The sequence below is a fragment of the Mus caroli genome, unplaced genomic scaffold (assembly GCF_978045245.1).
Source record: "Mus caroli unplaced genomic scaffold, Mus_caroli_1 scaffold_4, whole genome shotgun sequence".
In the NCBI taxonomy this organism is placed as follows: Eukaryota; Metazoa; Chordata; class Mammalia; order Rodentia; family Muridae; genus Mus; species Mus caroli.
The window spans coordinates 31746880-31769025 of NW_028227259.1; the positions used below are offsets into that span (position 1 = coordinate 31746880).

General features: G+C 39.5%; 1 protein-coding gene across 5 annotated transcripts in view; it reads right to left on the reverse strand.

The window, feature by feature from the left end:
- Lmbr1 (limb development membrane protein 1) overlaps window positions 1-22146 on the reverse strand; it is a 145913-nt gene that overhangs the window by 4393 nt on the left and 119374 nt on the right. For all 5 annotated transcript variants that reach the window (XM_021162298.3, XM_085836554.1, XM_021162300.3 and 2 more), the window contains 5 exons: window positions 20953-21029; window positions 20319-20396; window positions 16696-16769; window positions 16392-16482; window positions 14872-14938 (listed from right to left, as the gene is read on the reverse strand). In XM_021162298.3, coding sequence (XP_021017957.1) covers window positions 14872-14938; window positions 16392-16482; window positions 16696-16769; window positions 20319-20396; window positions 20953-21029 — 387 coding nt within the window. The remainder of the gene's footprint in view (window positions 1-14871; window positions 14939-16391; window positions 16483-16695; window positions 16770-20318; window positions 20397-20952; window positions 21030-22146) is intronic.

The following is a 22146-nucleotide window of genomic DNA, read 5'->3' on the forward strand; positions in this document are numbered from 1 at the left end:
ATGAGTCCATCAAAAGCTATAGTTATCCCATGAGAAAGGTACACTCAAGCTTCTGCATCTATAAGGCTCCCAAAGGAGAAGCTGAGTGTATCCTGGACGATGTCTACTGCAATGGGTAAGTGCAAAAAGAGCAGGCTGATAGGTATTTAACACGTGGATCATGTGTTTAATGTGTGCATTTGATGATCCATTACTATATGTACAAAATCACCTTAACAGCAATACAAATACAAGGTCCATATTCTCTTCTCGTTAATGAATCTGTGTGGGTATACAGACACCATTCGGGACCCCTGCTGTATGCCTGTAGATAGCTTTGCACTGTCCACAAAAGAGCAGAGTTGGGGGAGGGGGTTCAAATCAGTCACACTGAACATAGAAATTCTAAACAGTGAGAGGGGTAGTAATACACCCCAGAAATGGACTCCACTGGATACAACAGGATGTTTAGGCAAAGGGCAGTCTCTTACTTATAAAAGCTTTGTTCCAGGCAGACATACAGAAACCCAAGAGGAACAAAAATGCTAGTTCACAGGCTTGGGTCGAGAGACACTATTGTTTCACTTGCACTTTAGAAAAAACCTGACTGATCTTGATCAACCAAAAGATTATTCTGAGTAGACATAAATAACTCTTTACTTAGAAGCAAAAACATAATCATTTCTCTGAAATTATGGCTAGGTGGCTTTTGTCCCAGCAACAATTAAATAAAAAACGTCTTTTTTAAATAAGAAATTATTGACACTTAAGAAAATATAAAAGTACCGAAGTAATGCGTATTATATAAATGTATAATACTTCTAAACTTCTGGACAAAGATAACATGGTATTAAGACAGTGAGTTTTGAAATACAAGATTAAACTATTAAATATCTTTGGTCAAATATCTTCACCCATCCCACCACTGTTAAAAGGGAAGCAACACATACACAAAGTAGCTTCATTAGACAGCAGTGAGGCACAGGGTCATGTGACCTCAGTAGGACACTTCATGACAAGCGATGGACTGCTTCTCCCACAAGGACTCAAATGAGAATGAGTAATTCCTTCAAAAACAACCTGTTCTCTATTCACATTTTTTAAAAGAACTGGTGCACAGAATACAACCAACTCTAAGAAGGTGCATGTTGCCCCACCCACAGGATAAGTCAATAGAACTCCTGTTCTTTAGCCCACCTGAGTCAACTTCTGCTCTGAGCAAGCATGTTCATGTTGGTGGAGCTGCATGAGGCCATTCAGAGCCTTTGTAAAGGGTGGGACACAAAAGACCTGAGAGTGATGTTATCAGTAAATTACACAACTTGGCCTAGTACACAAACATCTGACCCAAAACACCCAAGATTTTAATGTAAAGGTGCCAAAACAACATGTGTTCTTATTAAATTTATTAATAAAATTATATTAAAAATAAACTAAAATCAAATAATGATTGGCTATCTTTAAGTTTTCCGATTTCTGTAGTATCTAACCAGCTCTTAATCCTATCAAGAATGCTTTTCCCATTTACATTGTGCTTTTCCTTTATATGCCAACTTCAGGGTTTTAAAACTCTGTATACATATTTAGTAAGTTCAGTCTCTTTCTCTACCTTCTGTACTTTAGGAAAGGCTGTGGCCATTGGAAACAGTCATTTCTGGGTTTTCTGCTCATTTCTTTGCTAGGCCTCACTCCAAGCAACTCTCTGCTCCCTAATCTGTTCTCATGCTGAATGCTCTGAGTCCCTTCTTGGGACACAAATCAGAACAAGTCAAGTACCAGTGTTAATGAACTAAACTGGCTGATGATACACTCACTCTAGCTAGTGATACTTGGCCAGGAAAGTTCTTCCTATGTAAGTACAATGACCTAAGTTCAATTCTCCAAATCTATGAAAACATAACATCAATCCCTGGGTCCTGCTGGTCACCCAGCCAGACTATTCTACTCAGATGAGTTCACAGCCTATTAGAAACCCAGTCTGGGAAATCAATGTAGACGGAGCCTGATGACACATGAAATTGACCTTGTGTGAGACTATACTCACACCCACACATGTACATAAACATCTACACAAACGCATGCACATACACCACATACAAATGTATACATACTACACATATCAAACACATACATATACACACAAGGGCACACACACACACACACAATCCCTATAAGATTAAAAAGATAAATTCCTTGAAAAAAATATTGGCTCAAGGATTATCAACTAGAAATAGACCAAATTTGATAACACATATGAATAATCAACACAGAGTAAAAAATCTGAGTAGGATCCTGCCTAAGCATGCATTAATCAAACTGCCAAGCTTTCCACAAGAAAGAAAAGAACAGAAATGATTACCAAAGAAAGTTTTTTTACCAAAGTTTGCACTGCAAAGGGGAAATGATGCAAGACTATTTGAAAGTTTAAGAGAAAATAATCTAAACTCTCATGTCTAAGAATATCTTCTAAAGTAAGGCAAAAAATGGCTATCTTAGACATCCAAATAGCATGGGATTTATTAGCAGCAGACTTGCATTCCAAGAATGTTATACTAGGTCTCAAACTAGATCACAGAGCTGTAGTAACAAAAACAGCATGGCACTGGCACAGAAATAGACACATGTGCTATTGATGTAGAAGACACAGAAGGAAGCTACAGCTATCTGACTCTTGACAAAGGAACCAAAAGTACTAGAGAAAGACAGCCTCATTAACAAGTGGTGCCAGAAAGCCTATTTATCTACACTAAGAACCAAAACCAGATCCTGCCTCTGCACAAAAATCAGTTCAGAAGATTAAAAAGTTCAGTAAAAACTGCATGGTATTGGTACAGAGACAGACAGGTTGATCAATGGACTAGAACTGAAGGCCAGAAATTAAACCACACACTTAAGCACACTTGATCTTTAAACAAAGAAGCCAAAAATATACAATGGAAAAAACAAAGAATATTCAATAAATGGTGCTGGTATAACTGGAAGTCTGCATGTAGAAAAATGAAAATAGATCCGTATTTGTCACCTTGCACAAAGCTCAAGTCCAAGTGGATGAAGGACCTAAAAATAAAACCGATACACTGAATCTAATAGAAGAGAAAGCGGGAAAGAGCCTTGAACTCATTGGCACAGGGAAAAATTTCCTAAACAGAACTCCAATGGCTCATGCTCTAAGATCAAGAATGGATAAATGGGACCTCATGAATCTGGAAAGCTTCTGTAAGGCAAAGGACATACATAGTCAATAAGACAAATCAGCAACCTACAGATTGGGAAAAAAAAAACTTCACTAAGTCCACATCCAATAGAGGGCTAATATCCAAAATATATAAAGAACTCAAGCAGCTAACTACCAAAAAAAAAAACCAAACAACCCAACCAAAAAATGGTGTATAGAACTAAACCGAGAATTCACAACAGAGGAATCTTGAATGGCTGAGGAACACCTAAAGAAAAGTTCAAAGTCCTTAGTGATCAGAGAAATGCTAATCAAAATGACCCTGAGATTCCACTTACACCAATCAGAATGGCTATGATCAAAACCTCAGGTTACAACACATGTTGGAGAGAATGTGGAGAAAGAGGAACACACTCCTCCATTGCTGGTGGGATTGCAAACTGGTACAATCACTCTGGAAATCAAACTGGAGGCTCCTCAGAAAACTAGAAATAGATCTACCTGAAGACTCAGCTATACCACTCCTGGAAATCTACCCAAAACATGCCCCACCATGCCACAGAGGCACATGTTCCACTATGTTCACAGTGGCCTTATTTGTGATAGCCAGAAGCTGGAAACAACCCAGATGTCCCACAACAAAAGAATGGATACAGAAAATGTGGTTCATTTATACAATGGAGTACTACTCAGCTATTAAGAATGAGGACATCCTGAGTTTTGCCAGCAAATGGATGGAACTAGAAAATATCATCCTGAGTGAGGTAACTCCGACCCTAAAGGACATGCATGGTATATACTCACTAATAAGTGGATATTAGCAAAAAAAAAAAAAGTACAGAATACCCAAGATACAGTTCACAGAACTCAAAAAGGTCAAGTGAGGATGCCTCAGTCCCACTTGGGAGGGAGAAGAAAGCAACCACAAGGGGGGAGGGAAGGAAGGAGGGATGTGGAAGGGGAAGGGGACAGAAGGTGGGGAGAGGGGAACATGATTTGGTACTGGGTGGGGAAAAAGGACTGAAGCCCTGAGGGCCAGCAGAAAAAATAGAAACAGGCAACCTCAGGAGGTAGGAGGTTGGGGGGACCACCCCAGAATGTACCAGAGACCTGGGAGGTGAGAGACTCTCAGGACTCAAAGGGAGGGACCCTAGATGAAATGTCCTACAGTGGGGAGAGGGAACTTACAGAGCCCACCTCCAGCAGAAAGACAGGGCATCAAGTGAGGGATGGGGTTGCCATCCCACAGTCAAAACTCTGACCTATAATTGTTCCTGTCTGAAAGAACTGCAGGGATGGAAATGGAGAGCAGCCTGAGGAAAAGAAGGTCCAGTGACAGGGCCCAAGTGGGATTCAGCTCAAGGGGAGGTCCCAAGGCCTGGCACTAATACTGAGGCTACAGAGCGCTCACAAAAAGAGACCTATCATGACTGCCCTCCGAAAGACCCAACAAGCAACTAAAAGAGTCAGATGCAGATATCTGCACCCAACCAAGGGATGGAAGCTGCTGACCCCTGTGGTTGAATTAGGGACAAGTTGGAAGAAGCTGAGGAGGGCAACTCTGTAGGAGGACCAGCAGTCTCAATTAACCTGAACCCCCAAGATCTCTCAGACACTGAATCAACAACCTGGCAACATAATACCAGCTGATATGAGGTCCCCAACACATATACAGCAGAGGACTGGCAGGTCTGGGTTCAGTCAGAGAAGATGTACCTAACCCTCAAGAGACTGGAGGCCCCAGGGAGTTTAAGGTTGGGGGGGGGGGGTGTGTATCCTCATGGAGACAGGATCAGAGAGGAGGTATGGGATGTGGTTCAGTCGGAGCATGTACGGGGAGGGGAATCAAATCTGAAGTGTAAAAAAAAAAATTAGTAGATATTTTAGAGCTTTAATAAGGTTTATAAATATGAAGCAATAAGAAAATAATAAATTGAGACAAAATGAGAAGAAAAGCATTAAATGAAATAGAAAATCCAAAGAGATTAGTAATGACAGAAATAAAAAATATTGAAGGCAGTCCTCTGCTACATATGTGCTGGGGCCTCATACCAGCCTGTATATGTTCTTTGGTTGGTGGCTCAGTCTCTGGGTGGGTGAGGGGAGTGGTTGGGGTGGGAGGATGAGGGAGGATGGGGTGAAGAACTCTTGGAGGGGGACCAAGAAAGGGGAACAACATTTAGAATGTAAATAAATAAAACAATTTTAAAAAACAAAACAAAAACCTGCAGTATACCTAACACTTTGAAACTACTAAACTAAAAGTTAAAAAAAATTTTTTTACAAGGTACAAGCACAGGATTTCTGGACAGGAACCCACAACTCAGGAAGGCAACAGCAAGAGGAGACAAATGGGACTGTGTCAGACTAACAATCTATATGATGACAAGAGAATTAAAGAGCATACAGAAAAGGAATCAATCTGTGGCATCTATTCATCTAACAGGAGATTAATACATAGAATATTTTTAACTCAAAAAATAAAACTCCAAATGAGAAATAATTCAATAAATAAATAATTAAACTGAACAGTTCTCAAGAGCAATTTTTAAAATGACTATTAAATACATGTAAAAAAAAATCTAACATTTAGCCATCAAAATGCCACTAACATTCATCTTACCCCAGTCAGAAATGCTTTTATCAAAGAAACAACAAAAAGCAACAAATGCTGGTGAAGATGGAGCAGGGGGTGGGAAGAAACCTACTCACTGCTGGTTAGAATGTAAGCTGTTATAACAACTATGGAAATCAGTATGGTGGTTTCTCAAAAAAAAAAAAATAAAAAAAAATCAAAACTTCATTTCTATATGATTCAGCAGTATCCCTTCTACTTATATATTCAAAGGAATACAGGCAGCTTACAACTGATAGACTATGAACATCACTGCCACTGCCCAATTCACAAAACAGTAATAATGACTGCATAAGCCTTGAAGTAACTTGGCAAGTTACTTCTTAGAGTTAAAAAAGGATTAGTTTATCTCTAAGAATGCAGATGAAGCAGACAGGGTAACATGGGAGAAAATGGTATGGACAGAAACAGGCAACAGATAGGATCACACCAGGAGTTAAATTTGATATGAATACTCTAAATATCCAAATCCAGGCAGGCTTACACAGCTAACATAAAGACACAGGTTTATAGTATGAGAATTGAAAAGAATCATAAGGAAGGTAAAATGACTATTTTAACATGACTCAAAGGAGATTTCAGAGAGGAATTACCAGTTAAACAATGATTCCCCACTACCATAATTACAAGGGCCAGTTCACCTGGGACCCCACGCTTATGCAACCGGTACCCAAGCTTTAAAGCATCAATGCAAACTGGTGGAAGTACAGGAGAGAGGCTCACAGTTGTAGCCAGTGCTTCACAGTCCTCTCAACAGCAGTCTAAACAAGTGAACCTAAGGATCTAGAGGGCACGAGGACCTGCGGACAGCGGAGCTAGCACTGACAAACATGGCACACAGATGAAGCAAATGTCCTGTCCTTTCTTCTGTGCCTTGCACACAGCTGGAAAGCCTGCTCAAATTAAAATGATGCCACATACACAAAGTACATTCCTTCACATTGACATCAACAGAAAAACTAAAATAAAAATTACTAACAAGCAAATCTTTCAAATATCCCCCAATGTTTGAGAACAAAATACCATGCTTCAAAATATCCCATCAGTCAAAAAGGAAAAAAACAGGGAGTAGGGTTCAAAAAAAAAAAGAACAAGTATTTTTGACAAAATAAAAATTAACATGCGCTATATGAAAGGTTTGTAGATTCATAAACAAGGGTGCTATAACTATGTAGTGGGGAGGGGCAGCACAGGGAGGTAACAGCTGGACAAGGAGTGCACGCAGTTAACCACTCAGATCAAAAGAAGAAAATGACCTTAAAGATCAGTGACCTTAGCTCCAATTGCAAGTTAGAAAATGTTACTCCCAAGGCCTAAATCAGTAAACTAGAAAAAGAAAAAAAAAAAAACAAAACAAAACAGAAAAAATGCAATGAATGCTGCTTCTGTGAGAGAATCAATAAATCAATACATGAGCACACAGCTCAGGTAAGGAGGTAGAAAACACAAAAGATCTGTAAGTGCTAAGTCTCTACTTCTCGTAGTAGCTAAGGGCGCTACCCACAGACCTGACAGTGTTGATGACATTAACAAAGCTTGTCCCAGCTGAGTAGGGCTCTTTCCTACTCAGAGACTGAACTGTTGCCAAATCCTTTCCAAAAAATAAATTTCAAACCAAATGGTATCATCAGTAAGCAGTGGTGCACTGAGGATAAGAAACAAGTCTACAAAAACCACCCAGGGAACTGAAGAGTCTGTTTCTGAACACTTGTAGTGAGGAAAGCATTGCACATACATCAAAATCAAAAAATAAAAATTAAAAATAAAAATAAAAAAGGGGATGGGAGGAGAACCACAGAACAATGTCATCAAAAACACTGAGAAAAAGTCTTTAGCCAATTTTCACCATATTCAACCCAAAAAAGATAATATACCATGACACATGGAGCTCACCCAAGAAACAGCAGGCTAATTAGCATTTGAGAATAAATGTAATTCAACATACTTAGAGACTTTTTAAAAGTGTGTGGTTGTTTCAGTATACACATAAAAGGCATTTGGCAAAATCCACCAACCATCTGCTTAAGAATTCCAGCAAAGCAGGGAAAGAAAGGGACATACTGAACATAGTAGAAGGCAGCCACAATAAACACATCAATAAGCAGACAACAGCCTAAGCCCTCCCTGCCAGTGTATACCATCAGAGGACTGATGGGGCTTTTTAGCTCGGTAAGTGTAGAGCATTGGCCTTGCATGAATACAGATCTTAGGTCCAATCCCCAGCACTGCCAAGATTGGGGTGGGGGGAGGGGGGCAAGAAAAGAAGAGAGTGGGGGAAATGAACAATGAAAGTTGGAGTTGGAGTTTGTATGCTAGAGTGGGCACTACTTGTAGCACCTTGGCCACCTGTGGTGTCCTTCTTACCCGTTCCCTCCAACTCCATCTGGGTCATATTATTGGAAAGCAGCTGAGACGCTCAAAGGAAACTGAATGGCCAAACAGTAAGGCTCCACATTCAGTACAGTGCCGTGGCAGGGGACAGGACAATAATGTGTACATTATTGAGTAATGGGTTTTCCTTTTAAATAACTAAGGTGAATGTCACATCACATAATCACTTTAGACAAACAATTCGAGGGCCTTAAATACCTTCTCCCCAGTTTGAACACAAGTGTAGCTCTCCAATGGGAAACTCCAAATCTACAAGGCAGCTTCTCTTGAGACTCTCTCATCACCCCTACCCCTATCTTTGGAATCACACAGCATTTGGCCATTTCTGTATAGGCTCTGTCATATGACATGTTTCCAAATTCCATCAACCTTGTATCATATAGACTTCCTTTCCTTCGATTTTTAATTGTGGTAAAAGACAAGTAACATAAATTGTACCAATATAACAATTTTATTTTAACGCACGGCTTGGTACTATTAATAATAGTCACATTATTTACAACCATTACCACAAAACTCCCTTATCTTGCAAATCTGAAACTATTCCCAAACTACTCTCTCCATCCTTCCTCCCTAGGACTCTGGTAAGCACTACCTATCCCTGTCTTTATAGACTAGACTACTGCAATTCCTCTTAGAATCAGAACCCCACAGAGTTTGTCTCTTTGGACTGCCTTCCATGGCTAAGTAACATTCCATTTGATGTGTATATGACAGTTTGCTTGGCCTATCATCTGACAGCAGGCTACTTCCACCTTTTGGCTATTGTTGTAAAGGGCTTTTGAAATAATACTTCGTCAAACAAGCTCAAAGAATGAAAGATGACATGGAAAATTGAAACAAGGTACATGGAATTTATTTCATCTACACTGAGAACAGCCCTCCTCAATGAGGAGTTTCTCTGGGATCACAGGAGCTTATGCGCTAAGGCTCTGCAAGACAAGATGCAGGAAGTGGGCTCTTGCCCTTTAAGGGATGTAAAGTTTCTTAAGAACATCAATTCATTGGGAGTGGGGGGTGGGGAGGGTGCACACGGGAAGGGGGATATCACTTGAAATGTAGATGAATAAAATGATTAATAATAAATAAACATCAACTCCAATAAGCAAGTGTAAACAAGTAGGAGTCTTTGGACAGTAAAGAAAGGCAAAGGCAGAAGGCTTCAGGAACATGAAACTAAATCTTAGCGGTAGAGAAATGTGTCTGAAATTATCATTTTTCATGACTGTATTTGATACAAACTCACTTTGTTCTAATTAAAGGCGATTTAATTAAGTAGCCAGGTGAACTTCATTATGTGAAGTTAAATATTAACTAAAATACAAGGATGGCGAATACCAGAGTTCAAGAAAGAACCAATTCTTTCAAAGGTAGAGACATCTGGGCCCTTTAAGCAGATGGAGTCTTCAGAGGGGGTCCAGCAGTCTCTCAGAGACATTTTCTGTCTTTTGGTTTGAGCTCAAATCTTCTTACCCTACTCTCCTCAAAATAAAAAAAGAACAAGAAGGCCTAGAGCCCACTTGTCACACACAGATTCCTCTCAGTTGTTCAGGAGGTAAACAAGATGGGTGGGAAGGGGTTTCTGATTTGGCTAGAGTCTTGGGTGAAAGTATCCTGAAGACTAATGAGACAACAATGAGCTCTGCTTTGGCAATGGCCTGTGCAGTATCAAGTGGGAGCCCAGAGCAGCCCAGAGTTAGGCTGGTCTTTGGTTAGCATGGGGCAAGTGGAGGGATGAGGGGTGAGAGGTGTGGATTTTCCAATAACTAGTGGTAGTTAGGGAGCAATTAAGGAGACAGTCAAGGGATTGACAAAGAAGGGGGAAAAACAGGGGGAAAGGGTGTTAATAAATAAAGAAGAGATTCACAGGTGAGATCACAACTGCCAAATACCACAGCATGAGGCAACCCAGGAGTCAGCAGCGGCCTGCAGAGAGACCTAATTCTAATTTGGTTTGAAATTCCTGTTCAGATGGCTGAGTGCTGGCAGGGGAAATGAGTTCCAAAGCTTCCTTTCTTAATCCCCACTGGGAATCCAAGAGTTAAGACAGTTCAGAAGGAACAGCAAAGCCAACAAAAGACTCTGAAACAACTGTAATACCCAGGTGCGATTACCTGGGTTTCCTATAGAGTACATGCACTCACCTCCAGGAAAATAAAAATCTGAAAAACTCAACCAGTGGCTTCTGCAAACAGAAGAAAGAACTAGGACTGAAAGCATGGCTGGACCACAAACTCTGGCCACAGCACATAGAGAAAACCAGCTGGTACTCAACCGAAAATGTCCTTCCTACTGGCTCTCACAATACTAGAAAGTGCTACATACAGGGTGCTGGGGTAGAGTGGGTCATCAACAGTCTGACCCAGCTGTGAACCTTGTGAACTACAATAACAACCATGAGGCAAGCATATGGGTGCAACAACTGGCATGAATGTTATGGGAGCAACCAATTACTTTCTGATTAGATTTGAGACCTGCTCCACCAAAGGAAATATAGGCCTCATACTACAAATCTGACCAGGAATCCATGGTTGGAGAGCTGGATATAATATCAATCTGTCCCCTAAATTCACTATCTCTAATACTTGTGCAGCTATTGGGCCTCATCAAGGAAGTTTCTTTGCGAAGTAGACAGTAATTAACATAGAAACTCACAATTGATCAAAATCCAAAAACTAAATATATCAGTGCTCAGCCACAATGAAAACATCTGTATCACAGCTCCCAACCAAGGCTCAGATCTCATCAAGAAAGAAGGGGCAGAAAGATTACAAGAGCCAGAGGCTGGGGAGCACTTGAAACAAACCATGTTTTCTGAACACATGACCTCACAGCAGCTGTGGTTGCCTGCACAAGACCTGCACAATACAGAGCCAGGCAGCATTCCAGTATGGAAGCTCATGAGCCCCACCCACCTTGGTCGGGAAGCTTTTGAAGCCGATGACTTCTGGGGAGGGAGAACAGTTTTCTTTAATAATATGACCCTAGGTAAGTAGACCATGCTCCAGTAGAGGGCCCAAGACTATGGGCAACACGGATAAGCATCAGTGGGCTTTTAAAATGACACAAAGTTGAGAGGAGACTGGGAGGTGTTAAAGGGAGTAGGGTGAATATTATTAAAGCACATTGTATGTAAACATGATAGTCTCAAAAATTAATGAAAATGGTATCTTGGATTTTTTTTTTAATCATGGTCAGAAGCCACTTCAGCCCAATCTAACTCTTAATGTACTTCATAAATACAGTCTATTTATGTATTTATGTATATAATTCATTTTAAAAATATCCTACAACTGAGATGGCCTGTCCCTTGTCTCAAAGCACACATTCCACTGGAGATACTCACTTGGGTAGGTAAAGGCTCTCTAGTATAGAGCTCTGACAACAGCACCTTCACTTCACATGTTAAAGTAGACTCTGAAGGGGTCTTCTCACCAGATAATCCCAACTGGAATTACTTTCATACAGACTACAGTTTAGGAACTACATCAGCAGGCTACATTTTGACTGTCATGCCTGCACAGCACTGAAGAGCACGGCCAGGGAGGCCTGAGCTAAGGACTATCACCAGCGGCTCTTCTGACTCTGACATGGAATGCAGGAGAGTTGCAATTCCTTACTCTTAGAAATCCTAACCAGATCTACAGATTTAGTGTTCAAACATAAGTTAATTAAAACATCTTATTTGTTATCTTTAATAAAACTGAGCCCGGCAGTGGTGGCACAGGCCTTTAATCCCAGCACTCGGGAGGCAGAGGCAGGCAGATTTCTGAGTTCGAGGCCAGCCTGGTCTACAGAGTGAGTTCCAGGACAGCCAGGGCTACACAGAGAAACCCTGTCTCAAAACAAACAAACAAACAAACAAACAAATAAATGGAGATACCTAAACTACATACAAGCTGATCTGAAAGACTACATTTGTTTTAGTATCATACTTTTGTAAGTCAGCATTTTGGCCTTGCATAACTAGTTAGTTATAAAGTACAGAAATGGTTTCTAAGATAAAAATAATTTTAAAACGTAACTAGCAAACATATTTCAAAAACTGTTGCCTGAACTTGAAGGAAAGCCTCTCTGGGGCTTCAGATGAAGAGTGATGAAAACCCCTCACTTGTCTTCCCAGTCAAGACGTGACCAGCACACTGTCAGTCTATGAGATGTTTTTCAAAACACAGATCTGCAGGGCACTGATTGGCTGCTCTGATTCCAACCTGTTGCAACCATCTCCTCTCATTATACTTGGCATGGATTAAACAGTGATCTATTACTTAAAATAAGAGCATCCACTATGCCAAAATAGGGATTCTTTACAACCAAAGTCTGACCACACACCAAAACAATGTGTCAGCTCACGGAGGCACAACAATGCTCTTACAGGTTTTAAAGGGCGGAATGCAAAAAATCTTACATTTACTACATACAATAAACTACATTCATTTCATTGACTTAAAATGCCTGTTCAAAATAACCCTCACAACTTCTTTGTAGCGAGCGATAAGCTTATTAAGTTATTTAGTGAACATTTTTCAATGAATCCATCTCCCCCATTCAAATGTAGTAAGCTATCTGAGAGTAATGCTTCAATGGTCATGTTAGTCACATCATGCACTTAAACCTTGAGCTATAGACTTCATCAACAATAGCAGCTGAAGATTTTTAAAAGAAAACAGCTATTGGACATTTTCATTTTCTTAAACAACTGTATCATCAAATTCACTATGGTATTCTGGAATCAGTGTACTTTAAATTCATAATTGAAATTCTCCTCTTCAGCAAACATCACTCAGATGTCAGGTCCTATATTCTGTTCTGCTGTGTGCCCATTTCTCCTAATGACAGATGCTGTGGACTGATCTCACAGGAGCAAAGGAGATCAAGTTGAGGTCAGATCTCCTTGTGAGAGCTGAGGAGAGAGAGAAATTTTCACAGCTAGGGATGTGGTTAATGCGTCCTTTATTCTGTTCGCAAGCTTTTCAGCTGGTGCATCACAATCCTGCTCTTCAGCAGGGGCACACTCATCAGTATCTCACCTTCTTAAAATCAAAGACTCAATCCTAAAGCATTAGCAGATTACAAAGTAACTCTCTAGTTTGCATTTCCCATAATACTAAAATAAGGCTTTATCTCTAGTCTAGAACTTTGCTGTTTTAGTACTGCAGAAAGCCTCCATGAATCTGTTTAACGTATTTACTCTTTTCATCTATTCAGTGCCACTGGGCATAACACGTACTGCAGTGCATACCGCTGTCTTCCACAGCGCCACATGACTCACTGTACCGCAGCACACTCCACTAATCCTGTTTGGACAGCTGGGTCCAAGAGCTTCTCAGCTGCATTTTAATTGTTCCATCGTTGTTTTTTTTTTTTTTTCTTTTTATTTATCTCTATGGCAAACTACTCAGGAATTTAATTTGTCAGGCTTCAAAAAGTAAATTTTGCCATTAATTTGTTTTGTTTGTAGTAAGCCTATACTCAGCAGGTGATTTTCTCCCTCAAAATCGAAATACATTCATGATTATCAATTACTTTTAAATAACAAAGCACAATAAATAAGATTTTCAAAGGTTCAAAATGGAAAGGTGGCTGATCACTCCCAGTATCTGCTGGACTGTCCTAACAGATGTAGCATTTAGCTTCAAATGGTGGCACTAATGTGCGTGTTTCATGTTTCAGTATTAGCTCACCATAAGCAGATGCGTCCTACCAATCAAACATGAAAGAGACATACTCACTAAATAAATAGCCTGTGGAAGAGAAGTTCTTTTACACTTATACTTTAATTCTACTGTTTATTAAAGCATACAAGACTACTACAAAGCTCCCACTTTCTGACACAGCTGCAACACTGACGGCATGAACCCTGAGGAGGCAGTTTTGGAGCAGAGCAAGCCCCTGGCCTACACTGCCAATGAAGCCAGGGACAGAGTTCACAGATATACTCTGCCTGGTCATTTTCTAACATTAATTTACAAAGTTAAAACATAAGTCTAGAGAATTATGTGGAACTGCCTAAAAGAAACATCTGTCTGAAATAATATTTAGCCAAGAACACAGTCTAGAACAGTGCATTATAAAGAACAAATGACTGACTTATGAGTCAACTATTTCAGTGACAAAATAGAATTCTCTTTTACTTTTAAAAGACAGTAAACCCTGCCTGTACATTGATAATTTAAGGAAATATGATGATTGGCAGGCAAGCAGAGATGACAGGACTAAAAACTGCCCTGTGGTGTATGCTCCCAGGGACTGCACAACACCATGCTCAGCTCTATTTTCATGAGCTCAAAACAGCTTAAAACAAGTTTACAAGTTTCTATTTTTTAAAAGCACACATTACACTATACATTTGGAAATACATTCATACATGAAATTTTTTTAATATTTTCTAGGCACTAAAGTGTTTTTTTAAAGTCACAGTTTCCTCACTAGAAGATTCAAAAGCCCAACTTATGAATGAAGTAAGAAAAAAAAGTCTATTGTTTGGGAAAGGAATGTTTTAAGTGCTTTAAAAAAAAAAGGTCTTTGTTTGCTTTGGTATGTCCCTATACACAAATGAACTATAGAATAATATAATATATTTTAAAGGTGATTTAAAAAAAAGAATTTACAAAGCAAAAAAGTTAAAGAGATTTTAAAAAGTTATCTATAAAACCATGGACTTTAATGAGCATTGCTCAGTCAAACTTACCCAGTGTTCTGGACATCACAGGCAAAGCAGAGCTCAAAACTAAGATTGACACACAATTCCCAATGATCTGTGGAAAGAAAGGATGGTGTGCAAGGAAAGCGCAGGAGGCAAAGCACCCTCACAGCACTCTTGGAAGGACAGTGCAGACCAGATACCCGGAGCACCTGGCAACTTCTTAACAACACTATCAGAGTAGAATTTAAACATAATAAGCCTTTCCTTTTAAAGTTATGTTTATGAATTCCACAAAATACAGAGTATAGGTGCAAGCATATAGCCATAGAATACATAAATCATATACATTTTATATTATTTTAATATAGTTGGTAATTTGAAAGCGTTGCCTATGAAATTAAAAAAATAATACCTTTGGACTTCTGACTAAATCTTAAAGGCTAATTGCTGTCAAGTTCTTATATAACATCTACTCTGACCTATATAACCATTATAACCATCAATTCTGGGATTTGAAAACACTAGAAACAAAAACATCTAAATCTAGTAATTCATTTGCAATGTATCTTCTAGTTACTGATTCTCCTCCAATAAGAGACATTGAAAACATTCATTAGTACGTATAACCACCTCAACTGGACACTGGCTACTTAGCTAACTTTAAGAAACCTTTAGTATGCCGGGCAGTGGTGACGCATGCCTTTAATCCCAACACTCGGAAGGCAGAGGCAGGTGGATTTCTGAGTTCGAGGCCAGCCTGCTCTACAGAGTGAGTTCCAGGACAGCCAGAGCTACACAGAGAAACCCTGTCTCGAAAAACAAAACAAAACAAAACAAAACAAAATGAAGGAAACCTTTAAGTATGATACATCTGGGTGGATGGATACATAAATTTCGATGTATGTAATATATATTATAGATGGGGTTCAGTGTGTGTGTGTGTGTGTGCACACACACACACTTGTGGGATGTAAATACAGACTATATAATAAAAATGGGAAAGGCCAGCAGCTTTTAGCCATTCCCCTTAGGCAGCCGGTGAAATTATTTTACAAAGATCCATTTATTATGTAATATAACAGGCTTTATTGCTATGGTGCCAGTGACAACACTGTATCAAATTAGCCTCACATCACACTGTCTCTGAACAGAGCTATTCCTTCTCACTTTAATTATTCAGAATTGAAATACTTTGTCTCTAACACTTGTAGCAACTAAGCTCTTCAGATTTCAAACAAGCTCCTGAAGTACAGTTAACACAGCCCAAGTTACTCATTAGCAATATGTTTTCTTTAAGAAGAAAAAGGGTTCTTTCTTTCAGGAGACTTCCACAGCTAGTTACCAAGTGCTGTGGTTCTATGCATTTACAAGTGAATGGATGCAGTCCAAATTACACAGAGCACATCCTCTCCCACTCACTCAGCATTCTGAAAACCTTCCTTTGTGTGTCTACTACTTACAAATACCTATCAGCCAAGATGAGCTATTCAGGGTGCTTACTAACTAAAGCACTTGTTTGTCTTGGAAGCAAAAGAAAAGCCATGGCATCTAAGACTTTACCTTACCTTTGTCATAGTTGTGTCATCCTTCTTGGGTGTAAAGTTTCCAAAAAATCTGAGGCTATAGAAACCAACAACAGAAGACACCATGAGATAGCTGTGAGAATGAAGGAAAAACTCTCCAAGAGAATGCACACTTCCCAAAGTCTAAAGCCCATAGGAAAAACAAACCAAAACAAACAGCCACTGAGGCTTGCAGAGGACCGCATTGTTTTTCTTTCCAGACAAGTGTTTTAGTAAATTACTATTGTCCCAGAATCTAGACAGAAAACTTGTTAACAGACATAACATTCAGTTGAAGAAAGGATACAAAATCAGAATGATTTCAAGTGCAGCTCCCACAAAGCCAAAAGTGGAAAGAGAGGCACTTCCTATGCCGGGGCCCTGCAAGGAAGACACGCCTCAGAATTCAGTGATGCCATTACACATTTAACACCTTAAGATAGTATGAATCCTCCAAAGGCTAACTGACTTCTTCACAAACTCAACAGCATGTTATTGATTTTAGCAGGTTCAAATATAACCTGGTTTGCCTCAAATGTACTTTTAAGACATTTGCCAAAATGATATCATTATGATGACTGCTATAAAATGGAACGATCTGCTATCTGAGAAAAATACCTTGAATTTTCCAGGGAGTTTTCTTTTTTTTTTTTACATTTTCTTTTCCTTCTCTTTTTTTTTTTTTTAACTTTTTACTGATTATTTGTAAATTTTCCAGCATGCCTCACTATCCTTCTCATCTCCCCAAACCTCCCCCAAAAAATCTCACTATGGGGAAAAAAAAAATCTCACTATGGAAGCTGAGGTGTGCTATGGTATGTCACACAGTATACCCTTTTGCCCAAAGAGCTTTTCATGCAAATGTTTGTTGCAATGAGGCATTGGTCTAGTTTGAGGTCTCTGGCTTCTGCTATACTTTCAATACTGGATGCTTACTAGGACTCCTCTCAGATATCTTGCTGTTGCCCTGTGTCATAGAGATCCTGCAGCTTAGGACCTGCAATACTGGCCCCTTCGTGTGTTCCAACAGTTCATAGACAAAGTAGATATTGGGATAGGCTAACTCAAAGCAATGGATCGGGGCCTGGGTGGTAGCTAAGTTGGTCAGTTTACAGCTCTCCAGTACTGCCAAAGCAAGGGGCAAGACCCACTTTCTTGAGTTCTGCAACTGGCAAGGGGACTGGGCCAGCTCACTTGCTCTCAAGCTCTCATGCCCTCCAGGCCAGCTCTCACATGCTGGGGCAGGGCTAGCTCTCCCAAGATCATACCCTGAGGGACAGCTCACCTGTGTCCCAACTACCTAGCTAGTTCTACTTTGCTGCCCAAGTAAGGTACTGCTCACTGGGGAGGTTTTTGTTTTTGTTTTTTTAATATAATAATATATAATTAATGCAGAAGCAACATATAAAAATTATACTATAAACCTTGCCAATTTAAGCTATATTTACAAATAAAGCAATATATCCAATTTCCTTTTCCCAAATTTTCCTTGATAATTCAGTTACAAAAGTGTGACTAGTAGCACTTTTTTTAAAAAAAAAAAAAGTAATTTTAAAAAAACAGAAAGTAATACATACATTTTAATAAATATTATCTAATCTGGAGACCTACCTTTACTTAGGCAAAATAGAACAATTCAGATACTGATAACTGACAGCAAACATCAGTCCACTAAAGTAGGAACAACATTTTCAAAGCTTACTGCTAGAGATTAAAGGATAATCTCTAAATACACATCACCATTCCCCTAGTTGTCTTAAATTACAACAGCAGAGATAAAGCAAAACATCATCGCCCTAACAAAATAGCTAATATCGCACACATGATAGACACACTCTAACCTGGACACAAAGGGGAAAGACTAACCCATGGCAGTAGTTCCAGACATGAGCAGAGTGAGCACATGAGACTTACCCAGGGGTAAGTGCTCAGGTTCAAATTCAACTTAATTTAATCCCAAATTAGCACCCTTTTTAAGGGGCTGAGACTCCCTCTCTCTATAGGCAGGATCCAGAAGCAGTGGAGTATAGGGTTCAAGAGCAGTGCACCACACCGTCATGACCCAGAATGCCCACCACTCTTCTCAACAAATGGAAGCTAAGCTTTCATAAATTTTATATTAAATAATTTCATCCACTTTTCTCTCATTAATCTGTCTTTTGCTACTAGGACCTCCATCATGAACCCTGTGCTGGGTAAGGAAAAGGTCCTGCTTTCCTCCCTACAAAGGGATACTGGCAAGACGGGAAAAAAAAAAAAATGTTCTGGAATATTCACTGTATCAAAAGCAATGACAGGAAGATGAAGAGGTGCTCACATATTTAGACAAGCATACAGAGAGCCTAGAAGTACAAGTCACTGTACTGTGCACTGAGGGGATGGCACAGAATACACCCTGCTCTTCTGCTACATTACAGTGCAGTGAGAGTCAGCCTCAGTCACAGGAGCAGCTTCCTCATCTGGGACTACAATAAAGGAAAAAGGCAAAGCCAGGACTGCAGAAGAAGCAGCAGCCTGTGCACAAGGCCTCCAGTGAGAGCGAGGGAAACAAGGTGAGAAAGGTGGAGGAGCTCACACATGCTGCTGCTTATGAAAGTCACAAAAATGGCTGAAGAAATTCAAAGCAGGGTATCTTCATCTCAGGTAGAAGGAAAGGAATTAAGACAGAGACTGACAACATCTGCCTTAGAGAGAAACATGACAGAGTAAGTCAGGAGGTTTTTAATGTCACTACTATGAAGACTGGAAAGCCGCTACGTTTGGTGGCCCACACCTGGATTTCTGGTACTTAGGAGGCAGAAGCAGGAGGATCAGAGGCTCAAGGTAATCCTTGGGTCCCTAAGGAGTCTGAGGCCAGGCTGAATGACATGTAATCCTGTCCCAAAGCATGTGTTTACACATGCACATGAGTATGTACATGTATGTGTGTGCACCTGTGCACCAACAGCAGAAGAGGGGTGTTTCCAAACTTTATAGGCACCTGGGAAGTGTTGCAAGGTAGATATGGTGGTACAAACCTGTAACCTCAGCACATAGGAGGTTGAGGCAAGAGCATTGCAGACAAAAGACTGTAAGTCAAGTATAAGTATTTAGTGATGAACATCTTCCTAACATAACATATAGGTAAAATAGGGTAACTGCCAGACTCTAATAATAGTATCAGTATTTTTTGTCTGGGATTATTTTTGAGACAGTCTTAACATGTAGCCCAGGCTGATCTTAAACTCAAACTCACACCATTCAGTCCTTTAGGTGCTAGGATTGTATGCATGTGCCACAAACAGTAGAATCATCAATCTTTAAACCAGATAAAAATCAACTCATGAAAAAAGTTTATCTAGACTATCCTCTAATAACCACACAGTTTAAGTGCATTTTAAATGTTTGATACTTCTCATAAAAATTTTTCCAACGTATAAGTTTGTGAGGTCTAGCTGATCTATCTTTTATACATCATGCATTTTCTTTCAAGAACTACAAATAAAAATTTCAGTAAAAATCAACATCAAGTCTGACACAGAAGTCTATAAATAACCCAGATACTTGAAAGAAATGCCCTAGAAACAAAAGCACACATACACGTGCACACACACACACGAACACACACACACAAATACATATCTATCATATATATAAGATATTTTATATTTATATATAAAATTATATGTGTATGTATATAGATGCATATATATATACATACATACATATACACACACACATATATATATGTGTGTGTGTGTGTGTATATATATATATATATATATATATATATATATATATATATACTTATGAACATGTTTGTAAAAGCTTTTTATTCAGAGAAATTCGTGGACTTGAAATGCTTGCATCCAGAAAGATGTTTCCATGAGCTTACACAAAATATTCAGACACACATTTAGAAGAAAGACTTTGGAATGCATTTAACTTTACCCTTGTTCCCTTTGGCATTGCAGTCTCATCAACGAGCAGGCAAAGAATATTGCACGCCACCAGGAGGACTGAAATGGACTGCAACAGAAATGGTACTGTCAGGTCTCAGTTTCAAACACTGCTTTTGACAACACACATAACATGTGTCTTTCAGAATGGGGGAAGTCCTGTAATGAGTATATATACTCTACACAGTATATATAAGAACTCCAAGACAAATTCCAAGTATTCTGTAAATTGTAATTTCAAGGCTCATGATAGAAGATAACAATATGTAGACATGTCAGTTGAGAGAGCCATAGCGTCCCAGACCGTGCTGCAGTGAGTTGTACCACAGCCCATCTTAGAAAGCAATGCCACTCCGGAAGACTTGGGAGCAGCAGCCGTGGTTTGTGTTTTCCTAATTCTGAAGTCAACTTGAAGTTCCTGCTGCATGAGGAAGTTAAACCTTGACGACTTATGACGGCTTATCTAATTGTCATTCATTTCCATTTTTGCTCTGCTCAATTTTTACAAATTGAGAAACAGGCGGATTTTGATTCTGTTAACAGAAACACAGTTTCCTGGAAACAGCTTGGCTAAGGGAAACACAAAAGACAATACACTGTACTCAAGCTCTCAAATAGCTTCTTACTGTTTCAATAAGAAGGAGAACCATAACAGCAGGATACACCAAATTTCTCTCCCAAGCTGAAGCCTTTTTCCTCCTCTCTATTAGAAAGAAAATAAAATAAAAATTTCAGCAATTTCCAAAAATTCTTTCCAGGTTCATATTTTTATATACCTGATTATATTTCAACTAGTAAACATTATTTTTTACTTTCTGAAAAACGTAGATTATAAGATAAACTGTTTTTAATTATCTTCTACAAACTATAAAAATCCCCTTAAAACCAGCTTACTACATTAAAAGCTCAATCCCATGAGGCTTAAATTTCAGCTCGGCAAAGGCAATTTTGCTTTTAAAGAAATATATCATTAATGAATAGCTCACTTTTAGGATAAGAATATGTGCACTTGATACACATGTATATACTGATATAGGCAGATATTTGAGTATATAAAGAAGTGTGAATAATAATTCCTTCTAGTTTCAGGTCCCAAGGCTGAATGAACACTTTGTTTTCCAAAGACTATAAAGGAACGTTACCTTCAAGCTAAAATAAACCACTGTGTGCCACACCTTCCCCATGATAGGAAGAATCATAGAAGTTTAATTTTTCTTCCACACTGGGGAACTTCAAATTAACTTCAAAACAGTCTCCAGATGTATTAGAGCAACAAGATAAGGAAAGCAATAGATAAGGAAAGGCTGACATTGTGTGATGTGACAGAGGAGAACCCTTCCTGTGAGCATCCTTTCCCAGCAAGGCATTTTTCAATATGGAGCTGGCATGGGCTCTAAAGTCTGAGAAATCAAGTGGAAGTCAAGAGACAATGGCAAGGGCCTGGAGTGGCTCAGCCGTAAGAGCACCCGCTCCTCATCCAGAGGACCTGGATTTGGTTGTTAGCAAACATTGGGTGGCTCACTACTACCTGTAACTCCAGCTCCCCGGGGTTCTGGGGGCATCTGCACACATGTGGCACACATATAGTCAAGGAGATATGTATGCACACATACACACACAAACACAGGATGGTTCCCCTTTATTTTTGTAAAAGAGGCAAAAGCAGCAATGCTGAGGCAAAACTCTCAGGAAACCTAACAGAGGCAAGAAGACAAAGCACAGAGCTTGGAGCTACCAAAGCAGCTAGAAATTGAGAGGGCAGAATCTCAGAAATAAGAAACAGATAAAGAAGTAGGCCTGCTATGATGATTCCTTCCTCC